The 14634-nt window shown below is 39.5% G+C and overlaps 1 protein-coding gene across 3 annotated transcripts in view; it reads left to right on the top strand.

Annotated features, from left to right (window-relative positions):
* The window catches only part of LOC132133182 (serine/threonine-protein kinase PAK 3), a 352144-nt gene that overhangs the window by 269558 nt on the left and 67952 nt on the right, over positions 1-14634 (top strand). For all 3 annotated transcript variants that reach the window (XM_059545952.1, XM_059545943.1, XM_059545934.1), the window contains 3 exons: positions 6176-6224; positions 6319-6431; positions 7084-7201. In XM_059545952.1, the coding sequence (XP_059401935.1) occupies positions 6176-6224; positions 6319-6431; positions 7084-7201 (280 nt within the window). The remainder of the gene's footprint in view (positions 1-6175; positions 6225-6318; positions 6432-7083; positions 7202-14634) is intronic.

Raw genomic sequence — 14634 nt, 5'->3', positions numbered from 1 at the left:
GTTAAATGGGGAGGTGTTGCTACAATTTATAACAATATTTGCAGAGGACTGGCTTCAGGTATAACTCGTTTTAAGTAATGGTGTTTCATATAAAATTATCCAGAGAAACAAGTGTTAATAATAAACCCCTGTGATGTTTGTACTGGCTACTGTATACAGGCCACCAGGGCACCATACAGAATTTAACAATGGATTTGATGATTTTCTATCCAAGCTAGTGCTGGATGCAGATGAAGTTTTAATTGCTGGTGATTTTAATATCCATGTTGATAATGAAAAGGATGCATTGAGATCAGCATCCATGGTTATTTGGAATTCTATTGGGGTTAGACAACATGTGTCAGGACCTACTCATTGTGGAAATCCTACTCTAGATTTAATACAGTCACACGCAAGTAATGTTGATGGTGTTGAAATAATACAGCCAAGCAATGATATCTCAGATCATTATCTAGTCTTGTACAAACTTTATATAGTAACAACATTCAGCAAATTCTGATCCTTGTTACAAGTATGGTAGAACCAACACTTCTACCACAAAAGGCTGTTTTGTAAGTAATCTTCCTGATTTTTCTCAATTCCTCAGCTTATCTAATAGCTCAGAACAACTTGATGATGAAACAGAAACTATAGACTAATAAATGAAAAGAAAATAGAATACAAAAAGATGAGAAAGGTAGTTAGATTTGTTTTTTTTAAGAATAGAATTAGAATAGTGAGTGTTAAAGTTAGAGGGTCAAATAAAGATGGAAGAGATGGGTTTTAAGCCAATTCTTGAAGATGGCTAGGGGCTCAGCTGCTCGGAATGAGTTGGGGAGGTCATTCCACCAGGAGGGAACATTAAATTAAAAGTCCGTAAAAGTGACTTTGTGCTTCTTTGGGATGGTACAATCAATCGACGTTCACTTGCAGAACGCAAGCTTCTAGATGGCACATAAGTCGGAAGTAACAAATTTAGGAAAATGGGTGCAGAGCCAGTGATTTATTTCACTAATTCAATTCAAAAGTGAAACTTGTATATTATATTAAGACTGCTGACTTGACAGTTGTCCAAAAGACGACCATTGACACCTTGCACAAGGAGGGCAAGACACAAAAGGTCATTGCAAAAGAGGCTGGCTGTTCACAGAGCTCTGTGTCCAAGCACATTAATAGAGAGGCGAAGGGAAGAAAAAGATGTGGTAGAATAAAAGTGTACAAGCAGAAGGGATAATCACAACCTGGAGCGTCAGAAGCATCTAAAGACAAAAAGGACTGGATTGCTGCTGAGTGGTCCAAAGTTATGTACCCTGATGAAAGTAAATTTTGCATTTCCTTTGGAAATCAGGGTCCCAGAGTCCCTGGAGGAAGAGAGGAGAGGCACACAATCCATGTTACTTGAAGTCCAGTATAAAGTTTCCACAGTCAGTGATAGTTTGGGCTGCCATGTCATCTGCTGGTGTTGGTCCACTCTGTTTTCTGAGGTCCAAGGTCAACGCAGCCATATACCAGGACGTTTTAGAGCACTTCATGCTTCCTGCTGCTGACCAACTTTATAGAGATGCAGATTTCATTTTCCAACAGGACTTGGCACCTGCACACAGTGGCAAAGCTACCAATACCTGGTTTAAAGACCATGGTATCCCTGTTCTTAATTGGCCAGAAAACTCGCCTGACCTTAACCCCACAGAAAATCTATAGGGTATCGTGAAGAGGAAGGAGCGATATGCCAGACCCAACAATGCAAAAGAGCTGAAGGCCACTATCAGAGCAACCCGGGGCTCTCACAACACCTGAGCAGTGCCACAGACTGATCGACTCCATGCCATGCCGCATTGCTGCAGTAATTCAGGCAAAAGGAGCCCCAAATAAGTATTGACTGCTGTACATGCTCATACTTTTCATGTTCATACTTTTCAGTTGGCCAAGATTTTAAAAAAAATCATTTCTCTGTATTGGTATTAAGTAATATTACAATTTTCTGAGATGCTGAATTTGTTTTTTTCCTTAGTTGTCAGTTATAATCATCAACATTTAAAGAAAGAAAAAACATTTGAGATTTATAAGTCTGTGTGTAATGAATTGATATAATTTACAAGTTTAACTTTTTGAATGGAATAAGTGAAATTAATATGTATGTAAATTACAACCTATGCTCTCAATGTCAAATGCAAAAAAGTTAATTAATGCGTTCATTAATGCGACCTCAAAGTTACATTATTGTAATGCTTTATTGGGTGGTTGTTCTGCATTGCTTAAACAAACTCCAGCTTGTTCAAAATGCAGCAGCTAGAATTCTCACCTCAGTATTTGAACGAGTTCTTATTGCATTATAGTCCTCCACCTCTGCGGTGTTCTCTAAACTCTGTCAATTTGATAATACCCAGAATTTCAACTGAAGGTGGCAGATTGTTTTTCCTACCTAACACTGTTCGGGAGGCAGACACACTCTGACAGTTTAAATCTAGATTAAAGAACCATCTCTTTAACATGGCTTACACATAGCACACTAACGCATTTCTAATATTCAAATACATTAAAGTATTAGGACAACCAGAGATGGGAACACGATATGTACTTGCTTCATCGTTAGAAGAATGGCATCTATGCTAATATTAGTCTGATTCTTTCTTATTCTGAGGTCACGGTAGCCAACAGATCCAGTCTGTATCCAGATCAGATGGTCACTGCAGTAACCCTGATCCAGTCAGTATCCAGCCCCGATGGTGGATCAGCACCTAGAGATGACCTTGACAGCCCTGAATGTCAGCAGAGACCAGGATAACTAGATGAGCCTAAGAAACAGATCCCCAGTGCTTGTCTCCTAGACGGCCACCGGGACAAGACCACAGGAACCAGAAGAGTTCTCTGCACAATGTGACTTTGCTGTCACATCTAGCTTGCTTAGTTGGGGACACTTAATATCCAATGATATCGTTGACTTCATTGCACAGATACTATTTCAACTGAACTGAGCTGGATGATGACATCACTGAATTCAATGATTAACTGCCTTTAACTGAAAATTTAGTGTTTACTATTTTCATTTTGCATTATTAACACACTCTTTTCCTTTTAATACTGTAAAGTGCTTTGACACAATCTGTATTGTTAAAAGCACTATATAAATAAAAGTGACTTGGCTTTGCCTTGAAGTTTAAGATCGCTTCAGTAAGAATTTGGTCTATGTTCACTTGTTTTAGCTGTGGATTCGTTTACAAACAAGCCACAATTTGACTCAGGATTTTCAGAAAGTAAAACTAAAATATGATGCTGTGCAGATTAGCCTATATTAGATTCAGCAGCAATGTCGCAATGGGGGGAGGAATAAAGGACAGAAAATATCATATTATTTCTTAATTAAGATGTTTTTTATGTATTTTTTTAACATTATAAGTGGACCACAGAGAACAGTAAAAAAATATATTTTTTAAAAAAAGGTAGTTCATGGCCCCTTTAAGGAAATTAAATAATGTTTTATGTCTTTATTACCTTTGTGCTGCTACATAAATGATTTCAGACCTGTGCATATTCTTGTCAGTTTCCTGGCAGTCCCTGTATCCTTAGCAGAAAATAATGCTCCAGGTTCAATCCAGTGGTGTTTTCATATTGATTTAACCTAAATTCACCTGATTCAGTTGTACCCCTTTTCTATTAACCATGCACCTTGATAATAATAGGAAAGTAAGAGGGTCTGTGTTCAGGGATTGACATGACCAAGTAATACTTTCCAAAGGTGATACACAGCTTCATTTATCAGGCAGTATAGTAGATCCTTTTACAACCCGAATTCCGGAAAAGTTGGGAAGTTTTTTTAAATTTTAATAAAATGAAAACTAAAGGAATTTCAAATCACATGAGCCAATATTTTATTCACAATAGAACATAGATATAACGTAGCAAATGTTTAAACTGAGAAATTTTACACTTTTATCCACTTAATTAGCTCATTTAAAATTTAATGCCTGCTACAGGTCTCAAAAAAGTTGGCACGGGGGCAACAAATGGCTAAAAAAACAAGCAGTTTTGAAAAGATTCAGCTGGGAGAACATCTAGTGATTAATTAAGTTAATTGATATCAGGTCTGTAACATGATTAGCTATAAAAGCTTTGTCTTAGAGAAGCAGAGTCTCTCAGAAGTAAAGATGGGCAGAGGCTCTCCAATCTGTGAAAGACTGCGTAAAAAATTTGTGGAAAACTTTAAAAACAATGTTCCTCAATGTCAAATTGCAAAGGCTTTGCAAATCTCATCATTTACAGTGCATAACATCATCAAAAGATTCAGAGAAACTGGAGAAATCTCTGTGCGTAAGGGACAAGGCCGGAGACCTTTATTGGATGCCCATGGTCTTCGGGCTCTCAGACGCCACTGCATCACTCATCGGCATGATTGTGTCAATGACATTACTAAATGGGCCCAGGAATACTTTCAGAAACCACTGTCGGTAAACACAATCCGCCGTGCCATCAGCAGATGCCAACTAAAGCTCTATCATGCAAAAAGGAAGCCATATGTGAACATGGTCCAGAAGCGCCATCGCGTCCTGTGGGCCAAGGCTCATTTAAAATGGACTATTTCAAAGTGGAATAGTGTTTTATGGTCAGACGAGTCCATATTTGACATTCTTGTTGGAAATCACGGACGCAGTGTCCTCCGGGCTAAAGAGGAAGGAGACCTTCCAGCATGTTATCAGCGTTCAGTTCAAAAGCCAGCATCTCTGATGGTATGGGGGTGCATAAGTGCATACGGTATGGGCAGCTTGCATGTTTTGGAAGGCTCTGTGAATGCTGAAAAGTATATAAAGGTTTTAGAGCAACATATGCTTCCCTCCAAACAACGTCTATTTCAGGGAAGGCCTTGTTTATTTCAGCAGGACAATGCAAAACCACATACTGCAGCTATAACAACAGCATGGCTTTGTCGTAGAAGAGTCCGGGTGCTAACCTGGCCTGCCTGCAGTCCAGATCTTTCACCTATAGAGAACATTTGGCGCATCATTAAACGAAAAATACGTCAAAGACGACCACGAACTCTTCAGCAGCTGGAAATCTATATAAGGCAAGAATGGGACCAAATTCCAACAGCAAAACTCCAGCAACTCATAGCCTCAATGCCCAGACGTCTTCAAACTGTTTTGAAAAGAAAAGGAGATGCTACACCATGGTAAACATGCCCCGTCCCAACTATTTTGAGACCTGTAGCAGAGATCAAAATTGAAATGAGCTCATTTTGTGCATAAAATTGTAAACTTTCTCAGTTTAAACATTTGCTATGTTATCTATGTTCTATTGTGGATAAAATATTGGCTCATGTGATTTGAAAGTCTTTTAGTTTTCATTTTATTAAAATTTAAAAAACGTCCCAACTTTTCCGGAATTCGGGTCGTATGTAACAATTACTCCTATATGTATGTATAAGTATAAGAAAAAATAGGTCCTATATTAGGTGGATTTAACTGCTATGTAATTTAACATTTTATACTATTTACTTATTAATAGTGTACATGTGCATTATAAGTAACATGTGTAGGTACACTGTTAACTTATCCCTAACCGTAACCCAAATCTTTACTTCTAGTCCTTGACCATACTTGACAAACTTGTTCCCTCAAATGTGGGAATTTCCCAGAAAAAATAAAGTTACACCTTAAATCTATAGTCATTTATGTATTTAATGTTAAGTAGTTAAAGCCACCTAATATAAAGGGTGACAATTTTATGTATGTTTTATGTTCTGTGGCTGCATGCTCACAAATTTTTGTGGGTGCTCAGCCATCAGCACCCATTTTTTATTTATTTTTTGACTGATTGATTGCCTTGTTAAATTTAAATGCTATTGTGGTGCGACAAATACATTTGTAAAAACACAAATGTGTTTTTACAAATGACTTTGACTTTGACTTTGACAAATGTATTCTTTCAGACGATATGATTTTATTAAAGCTAATTTATAAAAATGTTGTTTAAAGTAGTTTTAGAAAATTTAGCTTGTTTCACCACAGGGCATGTCAAATATTCATATACACATGTACATATGAGGTGGTCTGAGAGCATTAAAAAATTATAATTGCTAAATTAAATTCTGAAAAATTATATAATCCAGTGCTGCCCCTATTGGTAATTGATTAATGTATGTGTCACTACAATTTATACTACAATTTACAAGTTTTCACCTGCTTCTTTGCTTTGTTTTTAGGGCATCTGGGACAGTATACACAGCTATAGACATTGCCACAGGACAAGAGGTTAACCAGATTGTTTCAGTTTTATGAATGCATCCATATTTGCAATATTGGCCTCCTTCCCTTTGCTGACCACTTTTCCTTTTACGTTGTTCAGGTGGCAATCAAACAGATGAATCTGCAGCAGCAGCCAAAGAAAGAGCTCATTATTAATGAGATCCTTGTGATGAGGGAAAACAAAAACCCCAATATAGTCAACTACTTGGATAGGTACAATATTCAGTCTTAATATGTATTAACTGATTAAATGCAATGTATACCAGTGTGTGTGTGTGTGTGTGTGTTTGAATATGGTATTTGGCCTTATTCATGAACATAACAAATTTTAATGTATAATAAATGTGATAATAAAAGCATTTTCATACAGAATGTTAATACTCAATTTAATGGTGGAAAGAAAATGAACTAACAATTATATAAATCTATATTTGGAGGCAAAAGGCAGTAAATACAAAACATTAATCATTAAAATGCTTAATTAGTAGATTTTTTTTTTGTGTGTTAGCAAAAATGTTTATATAATAGCACATATATAAAAAATTTTAACAAATGTTTTGTTAAACTTTGCACTGTAATGTTTTCTCAATTAGATTAAATGTTTCTGCTTGCAGTATTCTCATTTGTACATCTTTTTAGATTAATATATATATATATATATATATATATATATATATATATATATATATATATATATATATATATATATATATATATAAAATATTTATCAAAGCATTAAACTTTTTTTTCCTCAACCTGACATACTGAAAATTACCTATATAGATACCATATTTTACTATCATCTTTCCCTTTAGTGGTCAGGCTGATGCCTGTAATATGAATTGTTTTCATCTTTCTGTCTCAGTTATCTAGTAGGAGATGAGTTGTGGGTGGTGATGGAATATTTGGCAGGTGGTTCACTTACTGATGTGGTAACCGAGACCTGCATGGATGAGGGACAGATTGCTGCAGTGTGCAGAGAGGTAACACACACAAATTGCACAACATATAGTATATGCAGAGTGTAATGTATATTGTATATTAGGGGTGTAATAATACTCTCATGTCATGATTTGGTTTGATTCGGTACAATAATTTAATTATAATTTATTACACAGCTCTGTGGAATATTTGATTCTAAATGGTCAATCGTTCCATCTAGTGGTATGTTATTCCCAGATAACAACCGCCAAATTGAAAAACACACCGCTCATCTGGGTACTACGAATTATCTTGACTGGTACTACTTATATGCTTAATGAGTCACTCTGCCATCTTGTGACTAAAAACACTTACAACGGAAGACATCAAAATTAATTTCAACATATACATGTACATGTACATGTACATGCACATTATCCCTTACTAAAGCTAAAATAAAAATATTACATCAAAAACTTGAACAAACTTGGTCCTTCACCTCCATGCATAGGGCAATGGTGATACCAAAATAAAAATATTCTTGATTCCATATAGCTAAAAATACAGAATCATACTATACCCATATGCTCTATCAGAGACAGCATACATTAAAAATGTATTTCAATACAAATAAACTTAAGCTTTTTCAATAAAACTAAATATTCAATTCATTTCAAGTTTATTTGTTTACTTTAAACTTGACAGAGAATTAAGTATCTACAATATTTAGTAGTAGCTTATCAGTGGTCAGTTTATGTGCATATGACAGAAATGAAAGTGAAAGTGAAGTGACATTCAGCCAAGTACAGTGACCCATACTCAGAATTTGTGCTCTGCATTTAACCCATCCGAAATGCACACACACAGAGCAGTGAACACACACACACACTGTGAGCACACACCCGGAGCAGTGGGCAGCCATTTATGCTGCGGCGCCCGGGGAGCAGTTGGGGGTTCGATGCCTTGCTCAAGGGCACCTAAGTCATGGTATTGAAGGTGGAGAGAGAACTGTACATGCACTCCCCCCACCCACAATTCCTGCCGGCCCAGAAAATCCTGCCGGCCCAGAAAATGTACAGAAAATCAATTAAAGACGTAATCAAACAGATGATGAACACTATTAAAAGCAATTATTATAAATAAATAAAATTTAATTTATGCATTTAGCAGACGCTTTTATCCAAAGCGACTTACTATCAATCTATTACTATTACTATCTATTCAGGCTATCAATCTTTACCTATCACGTGTTGTTTATTATATAATGCAATCACACTTGCAAAAATTGGTAGTTCTGTATGGTGAGGTTCTCTGATGGGTTGCCATAATTTCTTCTCAGGTGTTCTGGATACAGACTGGAGCTTGGTTAAATCCTATACCACGGGAAGTAAATATTGTTTCTCCATGGGAGAAACAAATAGAGACATTATTAACATAGCTGCTGTTCCAACCAAGTAAATTTAGTAAGTTTAACCAAAGCTAAAGAATAATAACGCACATTTGATCAGATATAACTGGAGTCCAACATTATGAGATGCATTATTTGAATGCTTGGTGAAAGAGATGTGTTTTTAATCTAGATTTAAACAGAGAGAGTGTGTCTGAACCCCGAATATTATCAGGAAGGCTATTCCAGTGTTTGGGAGCCAAATGTGAAAAAGCTCTACCTCCTTTAGTGGACTTTGCTATCCTAGGTACTACCAAAAGTCCAGTGTTTTGTGATGTAATCTAATATAGTTCAGTATCATCAGCATAACAGTAAAAACTAATCCCGTATTTTCTAATAATATTACCAAGGGGCAACATGTATATTGAAAATAGAAGGGGACCTAGGACGGATCCTTGTGGCACTCCATATTTTACTGGTGATAAATGAGATGACTCCCCATTTAAATAAACAAAATGGTAGCGATCGAACAGGTAGGATCTAAACCATCGTAGAGCCGGCCCTTGAATACCTGTATAGTTTTGTAATCGATCTATGAGTATGTCATGATCTATGGTGTCGAACACAGCACTAAGATCAAGTAAAACTAGCAATGAGATGCAGCCTTGATCTGATGCAAGAAACAGGTCATTTTAATTTTAACAAGTGCAGTTTCTGTGCTATGGTGGGGCCTGAAACATGACTGTAATTCTTCATACAGATAATTTTTTTTGCAGTAAGGAGCTCAATTGAGCAGACACAACTTTTTCTAAAATTTTAGACATAAGTGAAGATTTGAAATAGGCCTATAATTTGCCAGTTCACTAGGATCTAGTTTTGGTTTCTTAATAAGAAGCTTAATAACCGCCAGCTTGAATGGTTTTGGGAAGTGACCTAAAGATAACGACGAGTTAATAATATTCAGTAACAACTCTTTCAGTAATTTAGTGGGAACAGGATCTAATAAACATGTTGTTGGTTTAGATACAATGATAAGTTTATTTATCTCTTCCTGTCCTATAGTAAAGCACTGCAGTTTATCTTTGGGTGCGATGGATGAAACTGAAGTGTTAGACGCTGTAGGATCTACATTCGCTATTGTATTTCTAATGTTTTCTATTTTATCAGTGAAGAAATTCATAAAGTCATTACTCTTAAACGTTGATGGAATATTTGAATCAGGTGGCATCTGGTAATTTGTAAATTTAGCCACTGTGTCACCTGACGCTCCAGGAAGGGGCCTACCTCTGTGAGTTTGACAAGACAAACAGAAACACCTTTAAGGACAGGAAAAAACAGACAAGATAGCCCCTTCAGATGGCTGACAACTAGCAGGAGCATCCTCCGAGGGACTTGTCAGAAGCAGCAGACAGCTGGTCTGGTATGATCTCGTGGTCACAATCTCTAGCAGGAACAACCTCCACGGGCTTGACAAGGCAAACAGGAGCACATCTCCACGGCCATGACCCAACTGGCAAAGACGACCTCAGGACATAACCGGACCAACAGGAACATTTTACATGACCATAACTTGACAGGCAGGAACACCGTCTACGGCCTTGACCCAACTGGCAGGAATGACCTCTGTAGGTCTGACAGGACAGGCAGGAACACTTTACATGGCCCATATGTGACCGGCAGGAACAACACTTGAGAACTTGACAAAACAGGAACAATCTCTATGGCCAAACAGACAAAGTAGGTAGGGGCAACTTCTGAAGGTGTGATCGCTGGATACTTGACAACATCTGTGGACATGACTGGAGGAATCTCTGGACACTTGACAACATCTGTGGACATGACAGGAGTGATCTCTGGACACTTGACAACATCTGTGGACAAGACAGGAGAGATCTCTGGACACTTGACAAAATCTTCTGGACACTTGACAACATCTGTGGACATGACAGGAGTGATCTCTGGACACTTGACAACATCTGTGGACATGACAGGAGTGATCTCTGGAAAATTGACAACATCTTTGGACATGACAGGAGTGATCTCTGGACACTTGACAACATCTGTGGACATGACAGGAGTGACCTCTGGACACTTGACAACATCTGTGGACATGAAAGGAGTGACCTCTGGACACTTGACAACATCAGTGTGGCTCGTCACCTCTCGCTGAAGGCTATCCAACCGTGTGAGGAGTTCGAAGACTCGGGCATTAAGAGCGTCCACATCCTGCGCAATGGTGTTGAGCTGGATGGCATGCTGACCCAATCAAACTCCCTGCTGTATGAGAGCCGAGCGAAGTGGATCAGATCCCGCTGAATCCATAATTGGCCAGACTGTTCTGTCAGGAGAAACGGGCTGGAATAAGTTGCGGGTTACACTGAGCTTTATTGAAAGCAAATGAGACAAGGCAGATGAGTATCGTTCCACAGCTTAGCTCGTTCGACAGCCGAATACCAGAGACATGAGCGCTGGAATCTTCTTGGAGTACTGCATTCGTGAGAACAAGAGGCAGAGCAAAACAGCAAAAGACACTGGAGCCTGAAGACAAGACAAGACAAGACAAGACAAGGTGAGTACACAGACCAGCTCGAGCTATTGGTAAGAGTTACAACAGTCTGGCCACAAACAGAGAAACACAGGGAATTATAAAGGGAAAAAATTAGAAGAGCATTGAGAACAGGTGGTGAACAATTAAGGTTAACAACGGAGAAACAGGGAGGGCGGGGAAAACCCAAATCAAACAGGTAGACGCAGTGAGCTGTCAAACCATCCAAACAAACATTCACAACCCCAAAAGGCAGGTGATTAGCCCCAAACCCTGACATTATCAACTGTAACCAGAAGGTTTGGGAGGAAATCTGCAAATTATTTTAAGAATTCTGTATACGGGACTGGTGGTCTATACACAGTAGCCAGAGCAAGAGATACATTAGATTTCTTTTGTATGTCTGACAGTGTAACATCAAGTAGAAGTATTTCGAATGAGTTAAACCTGTATCCTGTTTTCTGGGTAACATTGAGAATATCACTATATATTGTTGCAACACCTCCGCCACGGCCAGTCTGACGGGGCTCAAGCTTATAACAATAGTTTGGTGGAGTAGACTCATTTAGACCAAAATAATCATTTGGTTTTAGCCAGGTTTTAGTCAAGCAGAGTACATCAAAACTATTATCTGTGATCATTTCATTTACAACAACTGCTTTGGGTGTGAGTGATCTAATATTTATGAGCCCAAACTGTAAAAATTGTTTTTGTTCATTTAATTTACATGTTTCTGGTTTAATCACGATACGATTTTTTCTAGATCCTACATTAAATTTATATTTTGACCTCACTATTCGGGGAACAGACACAGTCTTAATAGATTGTACAGCGCAAGTACTTTTATCATTTAAGCGGGTGGAACAAAAGTCATCATAATAGTTATTTGAGAATTGTCTTACTAGTCACATGGAGCGAAGTGTCCTGGAGATGTTGTCAGAGAGGAGCTCAGCTCCGACTCTGTTGGGGTGCAGGCCATCAGCGCGAAAAAGCCTAGGACGCTCCCAGAAAAGATTCCAGTTATTAACAAATAGCAGTTTCTGTTCTCTACACCATGACAACAACCATTAATTTAAAGCAATAAGTCTACTAAACCTTTCGTGTCCTCGTCGATACGTGGGCAGTGGTCCTGACACGATCGTCGCCGCAGAGTGTCGTGCTGTGAACAGTCTCAATCAGGCTCCTGAAGTTCCTCTTCAGCGTCTCCGTCTGCTGCAGCGTGGTGTCGTTAACGCTGGCATGAAGCACGACTGCCCTGGGGCTCTCGTCGGCCTTCATGATCGCCGGTATCTTCACAGAAACATCGAGAACACGAGCACGAGGGAAACAATGAGTGTGCACTTTACCTTCGGCTAACGTAGCACGGACATGTCGGGCGATGGAGTCTCCGATGATCACAGCGTCACGTCCTGTCTTGCAGAGGGGAGTGAAGCAGATCTCAGGCACAAAAAAGCCTAGGATGCTCCCAGACAAGATTACAAATCTACTGAACGTTAAGTGTCCTTGTCGATACGTGGGAAGTGGTCCTAACATGATTTATTTATTTTCTGTTTAATTTTATCTGCCATGAGAGTATCTGAGACTTCGCATATGACAGAGTATCTGCCATAATGTGTTGCAATGGGTTACGTTTTCATATTTGACTGGCAGACTGGCATTCTGACACAATGAGCATCCACTAATCTCTACAACAGTAACTTAATAGGAAGCTAATAACACACTAGCAAGTAAAAGTGAGTTTATGAGTAAATGCAGGACCAGAGATGGTGATGATGAGATGAAACAATGTCCAGGTAAGCAAACACTTAGTGACACAGGGACACTGTAATACAGCCCAGTCCAGACGTGAAGATCCTGTGAGGTGAGTGAAGACAACAGAGATCCGGAAGTTGACCACGGTAATAATCCAAGAGATACTGAAGACGTGAAGGTGGACGTGCAGGACAAATGAACAGGCAGCAACAGTAACTGGTCAGGCGGGAACAGATAGGAACATCCAAACAACAATCTGACAAAAATACAAGGTAGAAACAGAGGGACTAAATAGTCAGCGCTGATCATCTGCAGCTTGCGTACTGATCAATAATGGCTGGGGTGCTGATCAGCCCAGTGATCAGCGGCTCCACCCACACACACACCAACACAAACACAGACAAGAGAGAGACGGCAAATTCATGAACCGTGGCAGTACCCCTCCCCCTAAGAGCGCCTCCTGGCACTCCCAGCGGAACCTACCTGTTGATTGTAATCATCAATAAGGGAGTGATCCAGAATGTCTCTAGCAGGAACCCAACTTCTCTCCTCCGGACTGTAACCTTCCCAGTCCACCAGGTACGGAAATCCGCGTCCCCTCCATCTCAAGTCCAGAATATAATTAACCGAATACATAGGTTCCCCGTCTACGAGTCGCCGCGGTGGGGGAACCAGGGCCGGCGGATTAAGTAAAAAAAAAACAGGTTTCAATTTGGAGACATTAAAGGTGGGGTGAATTCTCCTGTACGAAGGAGGAAGTTTGAGGCGGACTGTCACCGAGCTAATGATCTTGGTGACAGTAAATGGGCCAATGAATTTGGGAGCTAACTCATTAGACACGGAGCGGAATATTCTTGGTAGAAAGCCACACCCTTTGACCCACGACGTATACGGGAGGCTTTGACTGGTGGCGATCAGCCTTAGCCTTAGTGCGCGCTCCCACCTGGAGCAGAGTCTCAAGTACTCTGGTCCATGTGCGGTATCCCCTCTGGTCGAAGGTGTGAGCGGAGGGGACCGCGACATCGGAATCCAGACTACGAAAAATTGGTTGCTGGTACCCTAGACTACACAAAGACAGAGAGAGGCCCGTGGATAACACTGGTAACGAGTTATGTGCGTACTCAACCATAGAAAGTTGTTGGCTCCTTGGCGACACAGGGACGCTGTAGTACAGCCCAGTCCAGACGTGAAGATCCCGTGGGGTGAGTGAAGATGACAAAGATCTGGAAGTTGACAGCAGTAATAATCTGAGAGATACTGAAGACATGAAGGTGGACGTGCAGGACAAACGAACAGGGAGCAACAGTAACTGGTCAGGGCGGGAGCAGACAGGAACATCCAAACAACAATCTGACAAAAGACAAGGTGAAAACAGAGAGACTAAATAGTCAGCGCTGATCATCTGCAGCTGGCGTGCTGATCAATCATGACTGGGGTGCTGATCAGCCCAGTGATCAGCGGCTCCAACCACACACACACACACACACACACACATCAACACAAACATTAACAAGAGAGAGACGGCAAATTCATGAACTGTGACAGTACACAAAATGTCTAAATTCATAAATGACTACTAAAAACATCCCCAAAACCTTGAAAAGACCTAGGTCATTAATTATTCAAATACAACAGCCAATGTCAAGTATCCAAAAGAGTAGTCTGTAGTTTTATTAAAATTACAGTATGCAATTTGGGTATAGCATGATTTACATCATCCACGTCTGGTCTGGATATGGACTGGATCTGGGTGGCTACAGTGATCTCAGAATAAAAATGAAAGAGACTAATGTTATCATAGATGCCATTCT

Source organism: Carassius carassius, chromosome 4, assembly GCF_963082965.1.
Source record: "Carassius carassius chromosome 4, fCarCar2.1, whole genome shotgun sequence".
NCBI lineage: Eukaryota > Metazoa > Chordata > Actinopteri > Cypriniformes > Cyprinidae > Carassius > Carassius carassius.
The sequence above is the reverse complement of the archived record's forward strand: the minus strand, read 5'-3'. Positions and strand labels throughout refer to the sequence as shown.